The sequence below is a fragment of the Corticium candelabrum genome, chromosome 13 (assembly GCF_963422355.1).
Source record: "Corticium candelabrum chromosome 13, ooCorCand1.1, whole genome shotgun sequence".
Classification (NCBI taxonomy): domain Eukaryota; kingdom Metazoa; phylum Porifera; class Homoscleromorpha; order Homosclerophorida; family Plakinidae; genus Corticium; species Corticium candelabrum.
In genome coordinates this window covers 4,388,325-4,403,925 of record NC_085097.1, presented here as the reverse complement: position 1 = coordinate 4,403,925, position 15,601 = coordinate 4,388,325, and the positions used below count along the sequence as shown (strand labels likewise).

The 15,601-nt window shown below is 40.1% G+C and overlaps 1 protein-coding gene across 1 annotated transcript; it reads left to right on the top strand.

The window, feature by feature from the left end:
- The first annotated feature begins 381 nt into the window (after nucleotides 1-381).
- On the top strand, nucleotides 382-10,941 carry LOC134188545 (carbohydrate sulfotransferase 11-like). The gene is made up of 5 exons (XM_062656710.1): nucleotides 382-408; nucleotides 464-606; nucleotides 650-713; nucleotides 782-980; nucleotides 9,885-10,941. The coding sequence occupies exons 1-5, from the start codon at nucleotides 382-384 to the stop codon at nucleotides 10,760-10,762; spliced, it is 1,311 nt and encodes a 436-aa protein (XP_062512694.1). The 3' UTR covers nucleotides 10,763-10,941.
- Nucleotides 10,942-15,601: the final 4,660 nt, after the last annotated feature.

Genomic DNA, 15,601 nt, shown 5'->3' with positions numbered 1-15,601 from the left:
TTTCTTGGGAGGCTCACCTGATTCTACAATGTCACCAGTAGATGCAAACAACTTGGTTCTCCTTGTTACAAAGCTTGCTAGTGTCAAATGACGCTTCGAATTCATTGCAGTTGACAAGTGTCGTGTATATCACGTGTGATCGCGTGCGTTACTTTGCAGGCTACGCCCACCTCTTGGGGGTTTCCGGGCAACCTGGAAACATGCCTAGCTACGCCCCTGAACGTCTTACGTCGATGTAGTCTAAAAGCGGATGTGTGCGCACTTCTGTCTTTAGAACGTCTTTGCAAGGTGGAATCCTAATTTTCTTTTCTGGAGGTGCAGGACGAGGTCAAAGTAGCACTGATCCTCACGGTTTCTGGTCATTTTGACTCACGGTGTTATATGGGTGTAATTGTACATTGTAACAAGGTGAGTGCTTTAGTTGTCTAATTACAATGTACAAGACTGTCGTTTGTATACATAGGTTAGCTCATTCACTCTAATGAGGAATCGGTTGCGTTGCGGTGTGCCGAGTACGAATTATCACTGCAAAAATTGGGTTGGTGCTACATGCAGCGTTATAGCGCCAGATGGGCACTCTAATGTGCTGCCTGTGTCGGAGAAAATGTTTTCACAATTAAAATACATTCCACGTCTGGGCTGTTTACAGGCTTGGTCCCGTATATGTTGCTAGTGCGCTAGTAGGTCTTGTAAGATTCCAGTCGTACATACAGGTATCGCTCAGAAACCTAGACATTAATTGGTGTGTACCTCTGACTTGTTTCCCGTTTCTCTGATGCAGGCTACAAGAGAAAGCAGCGTTCATATCTCAAACTATCGGGGGGTGTGCACATCGACAATAAGGAACACCTACCCTATTGTACAGATAAATCAAGACATGCCACTTCCTTTACGTCGAAGTTCCGGTCTGATCGTACTGATCGTAATTTCACTTGTGGCTTACTTAGCGGTGTTTCTCTGCAAACGGGAGATTGTTCCAGGTAAACGTACGTGTTTCAGCTAGTACAGCAAGTTTGAGAGTCGAACAGAAACGGATGAGAGGCCGGGCTATTCTAATTAATACAAAGTGTTCGTACATGTTGTCACAGGAGTAAGGCTAGAGAATGTTCTTAACTCATCGGTCCTATTCCAACCCGTCCTTGTCTCCGCTAGAGTGCACGTAGGTGTCATATAATTAGGTAAATGTGTGAATGAACACGTGTATTGAGCAATCGGCTCTGCCTAGTGCGCAAGTGTCAAGAGATGCGCTCTCCATTTTTCTAAGTAACAGTGCAGCGGACACTCTTTTCTTGTAGGCCCACGGTGGCAGTGTACGACAAATCGGTTTCCGGTGAAATATACTGACACTAAGATAGCCAGAGTCAATCTGATCTATTTGATACGAACCCGCGTAAGACATCTCTCAATCTGGGAATCAACACTACTACCTTACATCTTACTCTCTCTAGGGTGTTTAGTGAACTCAACATATATATGCAAATAAGCAGTACTGTCTACCCTACTGTTCGGTACCTCTTAGGTTACATAGTCATCCAAATGTTTTGGTTTATGTATAGGTCGACCGGACCTTGTTTTCTTGCAGCAGTCATCTTGCACATGGTCTGCTGGTAGTTTATCGCCAGCTGTGGTCTCAGTAAATGTGTACAAATTAGTTGGTTCTCTATAAATGGTCACTGTAGACGGAATTTTGAGCTTGGGAATAGAATGTGTGCCAGGTGAGTCAGCTGGAATCTCAATCTGTTGGTCATGTTCCTCGTTGGTTTTGTTCAAATGAGCACAAGTTCTGCGCAGAATCCTGCCACTTGAGGTTTGGACCATGAATGATTGTGGTTCAGAGTGATGTTGAATGACACATCCTGGAATCCACTTTTTGTCTTGTTGTATCCGAATCCGTTAATCTGGCTGTAAGACTGGAGGCGTGATTCTGCCTCTTCTCGAGTAAAATGCATGATCAGCCTGCAATTTCTCAAGTTTTGATATGATAACCTGCACATTTCTGTGTTGAGAGATATAAGCATCTCGGTCTATGGTCATCGTGTTCTTAATTGACGCCCTTGCAGCAAGGTCGCTGGAGAAGGAAGACCTCTTCTTCCGATGGGAGTGTTTGGTAAGACTTTCAATACATCAGCTAGTGATCTGCCGCCTGTGAACATCTTCATCATTGTCATTTTTGCTGTCTGAACACTTCTTTCTGCCTAAACATTACTAGCTGGATAACTTGGGCTTGAAGTAATGTGTTTAAAGCCCATGCGTTGGCTAAAGAGCATGAATTCTGCATTGGCAAATTGTGGACCATTGTCTGAATACAGCAATTCTGGAATGCCATAGTCCGCAAAGTTGCTGTCTAAGACGGCTATAAAATCTACTGCCCTAGTAGCTCGTAGTTCAGAGACAGTGATTAATTGGCTAAAGTAGTATACTGTGAGTAAATAGTGTTTGCCTTCTAACTCAAATATATCCGTCACACTGATTGGAATGGATATTTGGGTACCTCTGTGGGATGAAGGTCTGGTAATGGATTTGATTTTTGGTGTTCTGGACAGACGCTACAACTTGCTACCATGTCCTTAATTTCATTAACATACCCCGGAAAGTAGACCGATTGCTTTGCCTTTTCGATGCATTTGACTATTCCCGAGTGACCGTCATGAATGCTTTGTAGTATAGTCTTGTGAAGTATCACAGGAGCCACAGCTTGCTGAGTCTTAAATACCATGCCATCTTTCATAGTGAGATCATGCCTAACTGTCCAAAATGGTTTAACAGGACCAGAAGCCAGTTTACGTGTAGACGGCCATCCATTTTGTATATGATGTATTATGGTCTGCATCGTGGGATCCTTGGATGTTGCCTCTCTACATCTTTCTCTGCCCAGAGGGATGGGAATAGTTTGTTCGATAGTTGCTGCAAACTTTTCCTCCGTCAACGCATCAAGATCTGTGCACACAGTTCCTAACGGCAGGCGACTAAGAGCATCTGCCACTATCATATCTTTGCCGGGACGTTGTTCCAAGTGGAATTGGTATCGCAGACAGCGGAGTCGCATTCGCTGTAGTTTGGGAAAAAGTTCTGTCAAAGGTTGTTTGAGAATGCCCAGTAAGGACTTGTGGTCAGATTCCACAATTAATTTTTGATCGTAGACATATTGATGGAATCTTTCAAGTCCGAACTGTACCGCCATCATCTCTTTTTCTATTTGGGCATATTGTTTCTGTGTATGTGACATTTTTCGAGAAGCATATTCAATTGGACGTCCTGCGCTTTGAGGCCGCGGCCTTCAATTTCCAGAACTATGTTCCACTCTTTGTCGTTGTTCTCCTCATTTAGCGCATAAGCTAAGTGGTCTCGCTTGACTTCCTTTGTTTCTGTCGGCCGGTTGTCTAATGTAGTAAGCGTCAAGGCATTTGCGGTCTCATTTCCTCTAGAACTTGTCTTCTCACCTGTCAGTTTATTTGTTTTCTTGTCCCTGGCGGCTTTGCGGCAGACTTCTGCTGTGTGATTGACTTTGTTACAATAAGTACAAGCTTTTCCCCACGCTGGAAAGCTCTTCGGGAGATGTACCTGACCGCAATACTTACGCTTGAATGGTCTTTTTGACTTCACTGCATGTGTTGTGAGACTCTCGGTTTCCTTTTTGGGGGTGAGGTGGCAGAAATGGAGGTGAGATAAGTGGTTGTCGCCTCCATGGGTCTGCAGATGTCAACTGCTCGCTCCAAGCTTAGATTTCATTCATTGAGAAGCTTCTCTCTCGTAGAGTCAGATGTAATGTTCATGACGATCTGATCACTTATGATTTTTCGTTTCTCATTTTGATGGTACGAGCAAGATTCTACCAGCGGTAGGAGGTCAGTATAGAAAGTTTCAAATGACTCACCTTGTCGCTGTCTTCTTTGCAAGAAAATGAAACGCTCGTAAATTTTATTTGTTTTTAGTTTGTAGTAGTTCGAAATGCCGCAAGGACTTCGTCTAGTTCATCTGCTTTCTTTCTATCGTTTCATGTGAAGATCTGGCAAATAGCAATTGCTTCCTTACCCATAGCAGTTAGAAGAGTTGCCACTTAAACCTCAGGGATTTTCGTATCCTTCTTGGTTGCTTTCATATAGAACTTGAAATGCTCTCGCCATTGCGGCCATTCCTTGGCTGCGTCTAGTGCGCCCACGAAAGGCTGGGGAGGTTTGAGTCCATCGCCCATTTCCTGCCACCGTGTAATATAATGACACTAAAATAGCCTGAGTCAATCTGATCTATTTTATGCAAACCCGCGTAAGAAATCTCTCACATCCGGGAATCAACACTACCACATTACACCCGGGAGCCCGGAACACCAAGAAATATGTCTGGCCAACTGAAACGGCAAACTAGAGTTGCCCAGGAACAACCTCCTGACAACTACCAACTTGAACATTCCTTTCTGAGCAAAGAAGCCCTCATTGGTGAGTAAATTTAATTATAGGTAGGTGTACCATTTTGCACCTGCTGATCGAGTGCCAGATTCAGAATGACCTGTAGTTTCAATGAAGGGCTACAATGTGCCATTTGTGCTTGTGACTGCTTGCGTGTAACATAAAAGTACCTAAAACTGAAAGTAAGCATCTTATCTTTATCGGGGTTACTCTAAAAATCATTTGCCTGTCTGACCAAGGATACGGAAACTGCCAGTTTAGAACCTCAAGTCTGCTTCTCACAAGTTGTCTGTCTGCCTGTCTGTCTGTCTGTCTGTCTGTCTGTCTGTCTTTCTGCCTCTCTCTCTGTCTGTCTGTCTTTCTGCCTCTCTCTCTGTCTGTCTGTCTGTCTGTCTGTCTGCTGTTATATACTTCCATTACAATGAAATTTTTATCAAACCCTTAAAGCAAACCTAAAGTCCACTACATAATATTTACTACATAATACATTAGCCCCGTATGGGAGACAAAACTTAAAAGAAGCTACTTAACTACAAGTTGTGCAAAGTCAGTGTCTGTCTGTCTATCTGTCTGCCTGTCTGTCTGTCTGTCTGTCTGTCTGTCTGTCTGTTTGTCTGTCTGTCTGTCTGTCTGTCTGTCTGTCTTTCTGCCTGTCTATCTGTATGTATGTATGTATGTATTATGTATGTCTGTCTGTCTGTCTGTCTGTCTGTCTGTCTGTCTTTCTGCCTGTCTATCTGTATGTATGTATGTATGTATTATGTATGTATGTCTGTCTGTCTGTCTGTCTGTCTTATTATGTGTCTTTCTGTCAATGATAGTGTATTTTCATAAACCACAGCTATTAAAATGAAACAAAAACTGCTGATTGTTACAGTGTTGTCAAAGTCTGTCTGTCTGTTTGTCTGTCTGCCTGTCTGTTAATACATATATTTTTTAATATACAAGACATTATTACAGTCTACAATACGCTAAAAATCAGAAAGTTCTAAGACAAATTGGACTCACTTGGTTCTTATAGCTAAGCATGAGAGTCAAACAGCTGACAATAAGATAACTGAGTTGCTAATTGCATCAACTGAGCCAGCACTATACTGGACTCTGCTCATCTTCTCCAGTAGCAGTTACACTCTTGCATTGCATTGCTCCATCACAATTGACAGAGTTTTCCAGTAAATTTTAAACTTGTCTTGTCTGCACTCTACTGTCAGCATATCTGTCTATCTGTCTGTCTGTCTGTCTGTCTGTCTCTCTGTCTCTCTGTCTGTCTGTATGTCAATGTATTATTTATACATCAAAGTTAAGACATTAATGCTAAGGCATGTGATATATGTAAAAGATTTACGTCTGTCCGTCTGTCTGTCTGACTGTCTGTCTGTCTGTAAATTTCATTTATTGAAACACAAACTCTACGTTACATTTCTAACACAAAATACAAGAAATCTATTGAGTTCATCTTTAGTTTAATGCAAACTACTTTGATAGTCTTTATTGTGTATGTTCTCATCTTCTTCTCCAGGGAAGACACGTGTCAGATTGTGGAGGATGACTCTAGTGTTGCATCGTTGTAATATTTTTGAGAAGTCTTTTCTCCAAAAACCTCTAAAGTCAGTTTAGTTTGTATAGCCTTCAATTTCCCTTGATCTTCTGGCTATTTTGTTTAAATAGTTGGTAGCTTCTGATTTCCTTGTTCCAAAATGTTCAAATACCAGAGGAGTGAAATTGAGGTTTGAAGTATTGCCAACAAGTTGTTGTTTTTCATACTTGGTCAACTTACTTTCCTCCATGCTTGCTGCAGCAAAAATCCTTCCTCTAGAGCTGCCTGCTTTAAAGTGTCTTGGCTAAAAGGATGAGCCATAGCTACATCAAGGTCATAGCTACATCAAGGTCATTATTCTGTCTGTCTGTCTGTCTGCCTGTCTGTTTGTTGTTAGCGGGATTATACCTGTCTGTAAATACATATCTATATTTCATAAATCAATCATAGCCCCAAAAGCAATAGCGGTCATTGATTTAGTGTATGGGCAACCAGAGTAATGACCGGGCAACTAAAAATTTTACGCATACCTGGGGCAACTTAGAGATGAAACAATTTGCCGTACGCTGAGTGGGGTTTCAAAGATTTACCCTTCGTTCTGGTCAAATAGTTGAAGAGAAGAGAAAAGAAATAGCCTTGCCTGTTGCTTCGGCTTCCTTCCGATGCAAGTATGTGAGTTACATAGGATTGACTCGTGCGCTAGCCTCTACTGTATACACGTAGCTATGAAACTCCCTGCGCACTTAAATATATCTACATTAGAAACATAACTTCACAATGATCAGCTTTTGCCGAATGGGAATTATCAAAGCCGATCGTAGTCAAACGAAAGTGGCCAGGAATCTACCTGTAATCAATCAGACGGCATAATTCATACGAGAACAATCACTCCATTCGAAACCGGAATGACGACAATACGAAAGTTTGCCCGTGACGTCGAGGTCAGCCCTGCATGAGACAAAAAACCTTACATTCTTAATTTAAAGATTGATATATATGAAGCACTTAAAGAGCAGGAAGATGCTGGAGTTCTGTCTCTTGTCATAAGAAATTGCTGCTCGATATGGTGTCCATCATTCTCGTGTTGTGAAATGATCAAAGCAACAAATTGCAATAGAACACATACGGTGTTGAGGCTGGTGCAGCAAAACAATAAGCACTAAGACAGTAAGGGCTCAACAAAACTCATCTTCACCTAGGTGGCAAATAAAATTATTACGAACAAGAGACCAAATATGTTTGAATCTCTGAAAAAAGAGAGCGAAGCAAAGGAATAGCGGTATCGGGTCTTTGCAAGAATCTTCAATGAGAATGGCTATACGAGAAGACCTTGCAGCAGCTGCTGAAGATGTCAAGGCGTCCGAATGTTCGTTTAATATCTTGTTGAGGCGACACGGAGTGTCGCTTAGATTACGATCAAATGGTAAGACGAGGTATGTGACTGAACGTCTGTATAGCCTAAACTAGTGGCATGCCTGACTGAGAATGCAAACTGATACGTCAAGAAAAGCAGCGTTGCACAAAATGGGGACGATGGATACAACCAGATCTCTTTAGCTTGGATAAAGTATCTTTTATCTTTTCAAGATGCAAGGGAAATGATTTATAATGAGACAGGGACAAGACTATGCGTGGGTTCGTAGGTCATATGATGACAAGAGAGAGAGACAATCTTGAACTGTGCATTAGGTTGGACAATGAAAGTCACAATTCATACCAGTAATAATCTTAATGAGATCGGGAAAAACAATTTCTTTACTGGAGTCAAGTGAATGAGACAAACGTGTTCAGGTAGCTCTTTAATCCATATATATATATATATATATATATATATATATATATATATATATATATATATATATATATATGATTTAGGTTGGTACTTCCTTTTTCTATGGTATGCAAAAATGTTACCTAAGTAATAACTCTGTAGATAAAAGAAAGAAAAAATCTGGACAAGCTGTCGTCTTATGCAATGTCAGATGTAATGGCAGGATATACACAATTTGCTAACACTAGGTACATTTCAGACTGCATTGATATATTTCAACATATTGATGCTGCTGTGGGTCAAAGAACAAAGACATTGATAAAACCGCAGAAATAAATGGCTTGCGAATGATGACAAATTTAGAGACTTAGGGAAATGGTAAGATTCCGGTGTGAAAAGAAAGAGTACCAATCACTGGATGCATGGCTTGGAGAAGCGCGAGAAGAGGCAGTAAGAACTAGGGACTTTCCTGCACTTTAACAACGGACAGGCTGTATGACGACTGGAAATAGTAGTGAAGATGTATTGATCAAGCCTCAAAGGACAAGTCAGTACTCATTCACTAAGACGATGCTGGTAGTGGCGGTGAAACTAGTAAAGAATTCGAAGAATGAGAAGATACGCAAATAAGCTAAGGGATGAGGTACAGATATACGTACCAACAACTCTGGATGCTGTATATATGCAGCATATGCAATACATTAATTCAGTAGTTTGAACAAAGATCTGGGTATTTCGTGCAGCTAAATTATTAGGCTGCCTTGTTAGAAGTACATGAAAAAGGATTGTTGTTTAGTTCTGTTATATTTGTACACAATCATCAGGAACACTTCTCTCTAGGCAACAGTGTACACAGACACTGCACTCTTCAGTATTCAGCCACTCACTAGACGTTCTTTCCATGTGTTCTTAGCTATAGCCTGAACGTTTTTCGGCGCCCGTTCTTCGGCGTACGAGCACTCCGTAACTATAATACTCTTTACAAATGGTACACAAATACAAACACACACACACACACACACACACACACACACACACACACACACACACACACACACACACACACACACACACACACACACACTATATATATATGTGTGTATATATATGTATATATATATATATATATATATATATATATGCTGAAGTCCTTAGTTGGGACTTCCCTGTATGTGAGTAGGTGTGTAAGAAATAAATAAATATATATATATATATAAAAAAAAAAAAAAAAAAAAAAAAAAAATATATATATATATATATATATACAGTACTGGACAAAAGTTTTGAGCCACCCTTCAACAATCCTTTTCTTTGGCCTTAAAATCATTTACTTATGAGTAAAGTAGACAATACCACTATCAATAGAGTCAAAAACACAAAACTGTATCATTTCAGTGTGTTTAATAGAACAGATTACGCCTAATAATTAGTATGGCGTAATACACACGAAAATAGACTAATTTGCAGGGTGGCTCAAAACTTTTGTCCAGTACTGTATATATCAACGAGGAGAGCTCCTATTATACGTTTGGGTACTACGGGGGTGTCTTTATAAATTGGGGTTATGCAATAGGGTAGAAGCCACGGAATTCTCTAGAGGATTGAAAACAAAAGAAGAAATAACTGATAGCTACAGTTCTGCTGAAAGTTTGCATCAGGTGTAACCGATGCATGAGAGCATGCAGTTCCAACTAAAATTTATGTGTGGAGGAAGAAACAATGTCAGAATTGGAAATGCGGTTATTTTTAATGTCTTTGTTTGTCTCCAATCTTCCAGAAAATTTCATGGCTTCTCTTATCGACTGTGTTATGACCAGTGCCCGTGCACACGTGCGCATGCATGCACAATACATAGGGCGCGTTCAATTGAGCTCTTTCAGCCTCTTGTGAACGAGGGAGAGCGCTTCCAACCAGCAGCAGAGTTGGTAGAGTTGGCTCTTCCGACCAAAACGGCATGTAGAGCTGTAGAAGTTGGAAGAGGTGTGTGCACATGCAGCCTCTTCTGGGAGAGACTGGATCAGCCCAATCGAACGCACCCATAATTTGGCAGACAAAAATTGCTTTAATGATTGATGAGGTTAAATTAATTCAGTCCCTTAATTAACCTCCCCACTTCCAACGTTAGTGTTCAGTTGTGGTATGTTAAATCAAATCTACTCACTTTTTTCTTTAGAAATTATTAATTCCAAGCAACCTCTTTCAGCTACAAGAACCAAAGCATTGTCTCGCTTTAAGCTAAGAAAGGAATCATTGAAGCGAGCCTGCGCACAATTTCAGCGACCACTTACGGAGAGAGAGAAGAAACTTATGTACGCCACAATGGTGGTGGACGACGAACATCGACTCATTTGGTGTCCTGTGAGAAAATCCGGGACAACATCCTGGCGTAGCATGATGCTCATCCTGGCGGGAAGATTTTCGGACGTAAAAGCGGCAGTAGGTCACGCCTTGCACCACGGCTTCCAATATCTAACGCCTTTGAGTAAAAAGTATCACAGCAATGCGGATATCGAGTGGAGGTTGAAGAACTACACGAAATTCATGTCGTACAGAGAGCCTCTTCAACGTGTCATTTCCGACTACAGACAGATTAGATTGCATAAAACTGACTTTCAACAAGCATATTGCAAATTGGTTGTAGAGTACAACAAGCGTCTCAATGTTTCAAGCAAGAGTGAACCGGATGCTTGGAAAAATATCAGCTTTCCTCATTTTGTCGATTATATCACTCGTTTCTATGATAACAAAGAAAAGTATTTGCATCTTAACATTCATTGGAGACCAATCAACTTGATTTGCCATCCTTGTCACATTGATTATGATTTTCTCGTTGACATGGATAGTACTGGTCTTGCTGAGGAATCAGATTATCTCCTCAGATCTGTCGGAGCTCCCTCTTGGCTGCATTTGCCGCACGACAATAAATCGGGTAACGAAACAAAGTACAGCTTTTTCTCTCAGCTTTCGACCACTCAGTTTCAACGTCTTCGTGATCAATACGACGACGACTACGAGATATTTGGATATCAACGTGTCAATCAACACGAATAGAGTCTGTAACATCTAACTGATTAATGGAGCCAAGATAGTGCGATAAACTGTTTCTAGGAGTTTACAAACAACTGTCATGCTAATCGTTTAGTATCAATTTCTCGTCTTTATAAAGTCGGTAAAAAATTAATGTTTGGAAGACAAGTAAAACTTTTAATAGCTACTGCAAATTGCCCTTACTATTTATGCAATAGTCAAATGCATGTGACCAACCACGAGCAGCTTGTTCACGTGACAAACATGTGAGGATACCAGCTTGTTAGGAAACTATTCACTTATCTAGCCCAGCTGCTATACTGACTCAATTGCTCTCTGTATCGAACAAACAAGTGTCCACAATTAGTATACACCCCACGACCGGGTTGTTTACATAGTTTGTCCCATATATTTTGCTAGTGCGCTAGCAGAGTTTGTGCGATTCCAGTCGTACAGGTATCGCCCCGAAGTTTAGACATTGAATCATACATGCATCTGACCTGCTTCCTCGTCTCTCTCATCTAGGCTACCAGAGAAAGCAGTGTTCATATCTCAAACTATCGGGGGGTGTCCACATCTACAATTTGGACACACCTACTCTATTGTGCAGACACAACAAGACATGCAACTTCCTTTACGTCGAAGTCCTGGTCTGATCGTACTGATCGTAATGTTAGTTTTAACCTACTCATTGGTGTTGCTTTGCAAACAGGAGACTGTTCCAGATGAACGTATGCGTATTTCAGATAGTACAGCAGGTTTGAAAGTCGAATGGAAACGGATGAAAGATGGGGTATTCTAATACAGGGTGCTCGTAGATGTTGTCATAGGACTAAAGGCCATCAATGTTCCTAACCCATCGGTAAAAATATCCGACCGCGTTCCTAGCTCTGCTAGAGTACGTAGGTGTCATATAATTAGGTGCATTTATGAATGAATATGTGTTCATTGACTGGGCCACTGCATATTTCGCAAGTGTCAAACGATACGCACAACTTGTTGCTCTCCATTTTTCTGAGTCACAATCCACCGCACATTCTTTTCTTTTAGTTTTAAACAAAATTTGCTCTTTTTTGGACGAGTAGTTAAAGAGAAGGAAAGGTTAGGTTTTGCTTGTTGCGTATTACATACATTTCGTATGTTCGGCTGAAATGCTTTGCCATTCAATAGCCATTCGCCACCGACTGTCGTCATATCACAATAAGCTTACAGTATAAACGCAAACGTCATTAATTTGTAAAGGCCAATTAAATTAGATATTTATAATTACAGACGTCAATTTGCTTCTTACAACAATCTAGTGTACATCAACAGGTAAGTACATAAAATGTTATGTTTATGTAAGAGAATTATTGTCCTTTAGCAAACAAAAATTTTTTGCAAAGTATACTTGATTTATAGTTTGTACTCATCGCAAGTATATAAAATGAAAATGTTGCTCTTCACTATTACAGAGCCTAGATAGCAACTTAACTCAAAATTGTTCCAACTGGCTAGTAAGTACCAATTTGACTTACCGTTACAAAGCGCATCTTGCTGTCTGTTAAGTTGTAAAGTCGATTATGTAGAAAAATAGAATCTACTGATTCTTCCAATTCTCGGCAACTGCTGCCTACAAAAAAATTGTTTAGTTATTATGAAGTAAATTAGGCAATTGGTGATTTTGTCAAACAAATACAGAGACAAAATGCTACTTTGGGTCAAAGAATTTGTTTTATTACCGACTGTAGGAATCCCACATTAATATTCTGTCATCACTTCAATCCATTTAAATTCTCCATTTTCCAAATCAGCACATATCATGATGGCGTCTCTCCTATCTGCAGAGTTTATAGAGACAGGCAGGAGATGAAGTTTACCGCGATTAGATGCTCCACACGAAGGCAAGTTGTTGCGTGATGACACAGGTTTGACAACTCCAGGTGCACCGACGTCTCCCTGTCAGTAAACTCACTCTAACTTGCGCTTTACTAGATCCATCAACCTAGATTAGATACGTATTAAGTTAAAGATTACCTTGCTTCCTTTCGGGCCTACTGGACCAACGTCAGCTTTAGCACTTCTTAGACCCTACAGTTGTGTGTCTTTACGTATATATAATATTTTCTGACGCAATTACGTACCGATTTGCCGAGACTTCCCTACTAAAATTAACATCAAATTTATTAACATATAAAAGAATTGCAAACGTTGTAGATTACTTTCTTTCTTTTCCCCCCAATGCCAGAAACGTTGTCAAGACGCACCATCTTGATAAAGTAAGTACGCGTACGTTTGCTAATCTAGTGTTGACCACACCGAATTCATGACATTTATACTTGATTTCTTTTGAGGTAAGACTTTAACGGTTGGCAAACTTGAACTTCTGGATCTTCAGAGTTTTTAGAGGCTCCAGTTTTGTAAATTAATGATCTACACAAACAACAACGTCAATGAAAATATATTATAAACGTCAAGTTTATCATTTAATTAATTCTACATATCCGACGTGGAAGACGCAGTAAACAGTTGCAACGGAGATGGACAACTTGAAGTTCATGTCTCTCTGCAATCAGTAAAACCAATGACACAATGTGTTGACGATCCCCTATTTAGATTAGACGTATGAAAACTGAGTGGGTATATGTGCATCTAAGCTGTGGGATGTTTTTAGTATGTACATACACTACCGTGTGTTACCGGATAAAAATAGGTCGTATATCTAGCAACTTTCCGGTTTATACATAGAAGTGGGGTGTAGAAACTAATTAGGTCGAGTCACGTGCACTGTGTTGTTTACTTGCCAATTTCATGTCAGCTACGCATTCTCCAACAACAATGCCTCGTCTACAAATTTTTTCATTCTGTTTGATCGTCTGGAGCATTAAAGAGAACGCCGAAGCTGCTTCAGATTTTTTATATTTACCCTAAACCATGCAGCGGCTGTTTGCTGCTTAACATTAATTAATTAAATATTGCAGGTCTTATACTATAGTTAATTTAAAAGTAATATATTTCTTTTTTAAAGTATAACTTGTTTTAGCTAGACTTACATAGCAAGAGATCAGCTCAAAATTGGTTACCTTTAAATTATAAGTTGATAAATAGGGGTTAGCAGTAATGATCTAGGATTCTGTAGGGAAGCGAATTTTTTGTTCAGTTTATGTCGCGTCTCCAATTTGCTGATTGTACACAGTGGCGCTAGTAGAGGGATTCAGTTTTTAACACACTGGCGGGTATAAAAAAGGTGCATCTGAACTTGCGCCGAAGAGATTAGAATTGTGGCACAGGTTTAACTTAATTAAGCATAGCACAGTTCACCTGCAATTGCCTTAAGCGCTAAGCTGATTAGCTTGTTTTAGCGCAAATTACTCAACACAATAAGTGCACAACAGTCATAATTGAACGGTATAACTCAGTACTCAGATAACAATCTCCTGGATACAGTACAGGTATTGTTGCTGAATAAAATGGTGGATCTGACTATAGCTGTAACAATTAATCAACAACAAGAACAAGGCACTTGATTAATTCAACAGAAACTTCTCCATGTTCATCATGTGCTAATTATTATCTTTTGAAAATAATCGCCTTTTGATTAAAACAAACCCCACCCCACCCCACCACAACCCACCCCAACACACCCCACCCCCGGATAGCTTGCTATTATACACTTGTGCCACAACCCTCATTGCTTTGTATACACCCACAAGTCTGTTACAACCAATACCTTCAGGGAAAGCCTATACGCGACGAATTACGCCAAATCAACTAATCAAGAATTTGCTTCCGTAGCTAGAGAATCCTATAGATGGTTACTGCATAGTTACTAACTGCTATTTCATCAGCAGGAGATGATAGCTATTTGAGCTGTTTGTCTGTCAATTTTCACCTAGAGTGTAATTTCTAATTCTTGGATTAAAAATTAGTCAAAAAATTGAAATGTACGATTTACTTTTCAATTTTTAACCAAACTGATGAATTGAAAAATTGAATGGCCGCAAAGTGCACTGACCCAGCACAGTGTAGTAAAGTATTGATTGTAGTATGGGACGTGTGCATAGTCGACTGTAGGTGTCATTCTACTCCTAAAGGTGCTTCATGGTTGTCAAGTGCACACAATCCCTAGCTACAATACAAAAGAACACGGAAACGATTTTTAATTAAGGTTGGTCCTATCATGAAACGTGGTCGTGGGGAGGAGAAATTTGAAATTTTTGTACACACACACGCACACACACACACACACACACACACACACACACTCAAACATGTATATGTGTATATATACTAGTTGCCGAGTGTAGCGAGGCTTCTAATCCGGGTCGCACAACGGAAATGGGCGTAGTCCTATATGGGTCTCCATCGAGCTTTTGGTATATATATATATATATATATATATATATATATATATATATATATATATATATATATATGTACACAAAATCTCAAATTTCTCCTCCTGTGACCATGTTTTATGATAGGACCTACGTTAAAAATCGTTTCCTTGTCCGACTACAGATCTAGATGAGTCTAAGAACGATTCGTACAAGTGACCAAACGACGGAGAAAATGCTTCGTAAAGTTCTGCCGCCCCATCCTTTTGTATTGTAGCTAGGGACTGTGTGTACTGGACAACCAAAGAACACCTCCAGAAGTTGAATGCCACCTATAGTCAACTATTAACACGTCCCATACTACAATCAATCCTTTACTACACTGTGCTGCATCTAACACTGTTGATAGTCAATGTTGGCTGATATCAATTTCTATGTCAGTAAATACCATGCCACTGTCGTTACAACGGAACTGAGTGCATACTTAGACTGTACATTTCAATTGTCTCGATCACGATCGCAAAACGACGACTACCCATACCAGGCC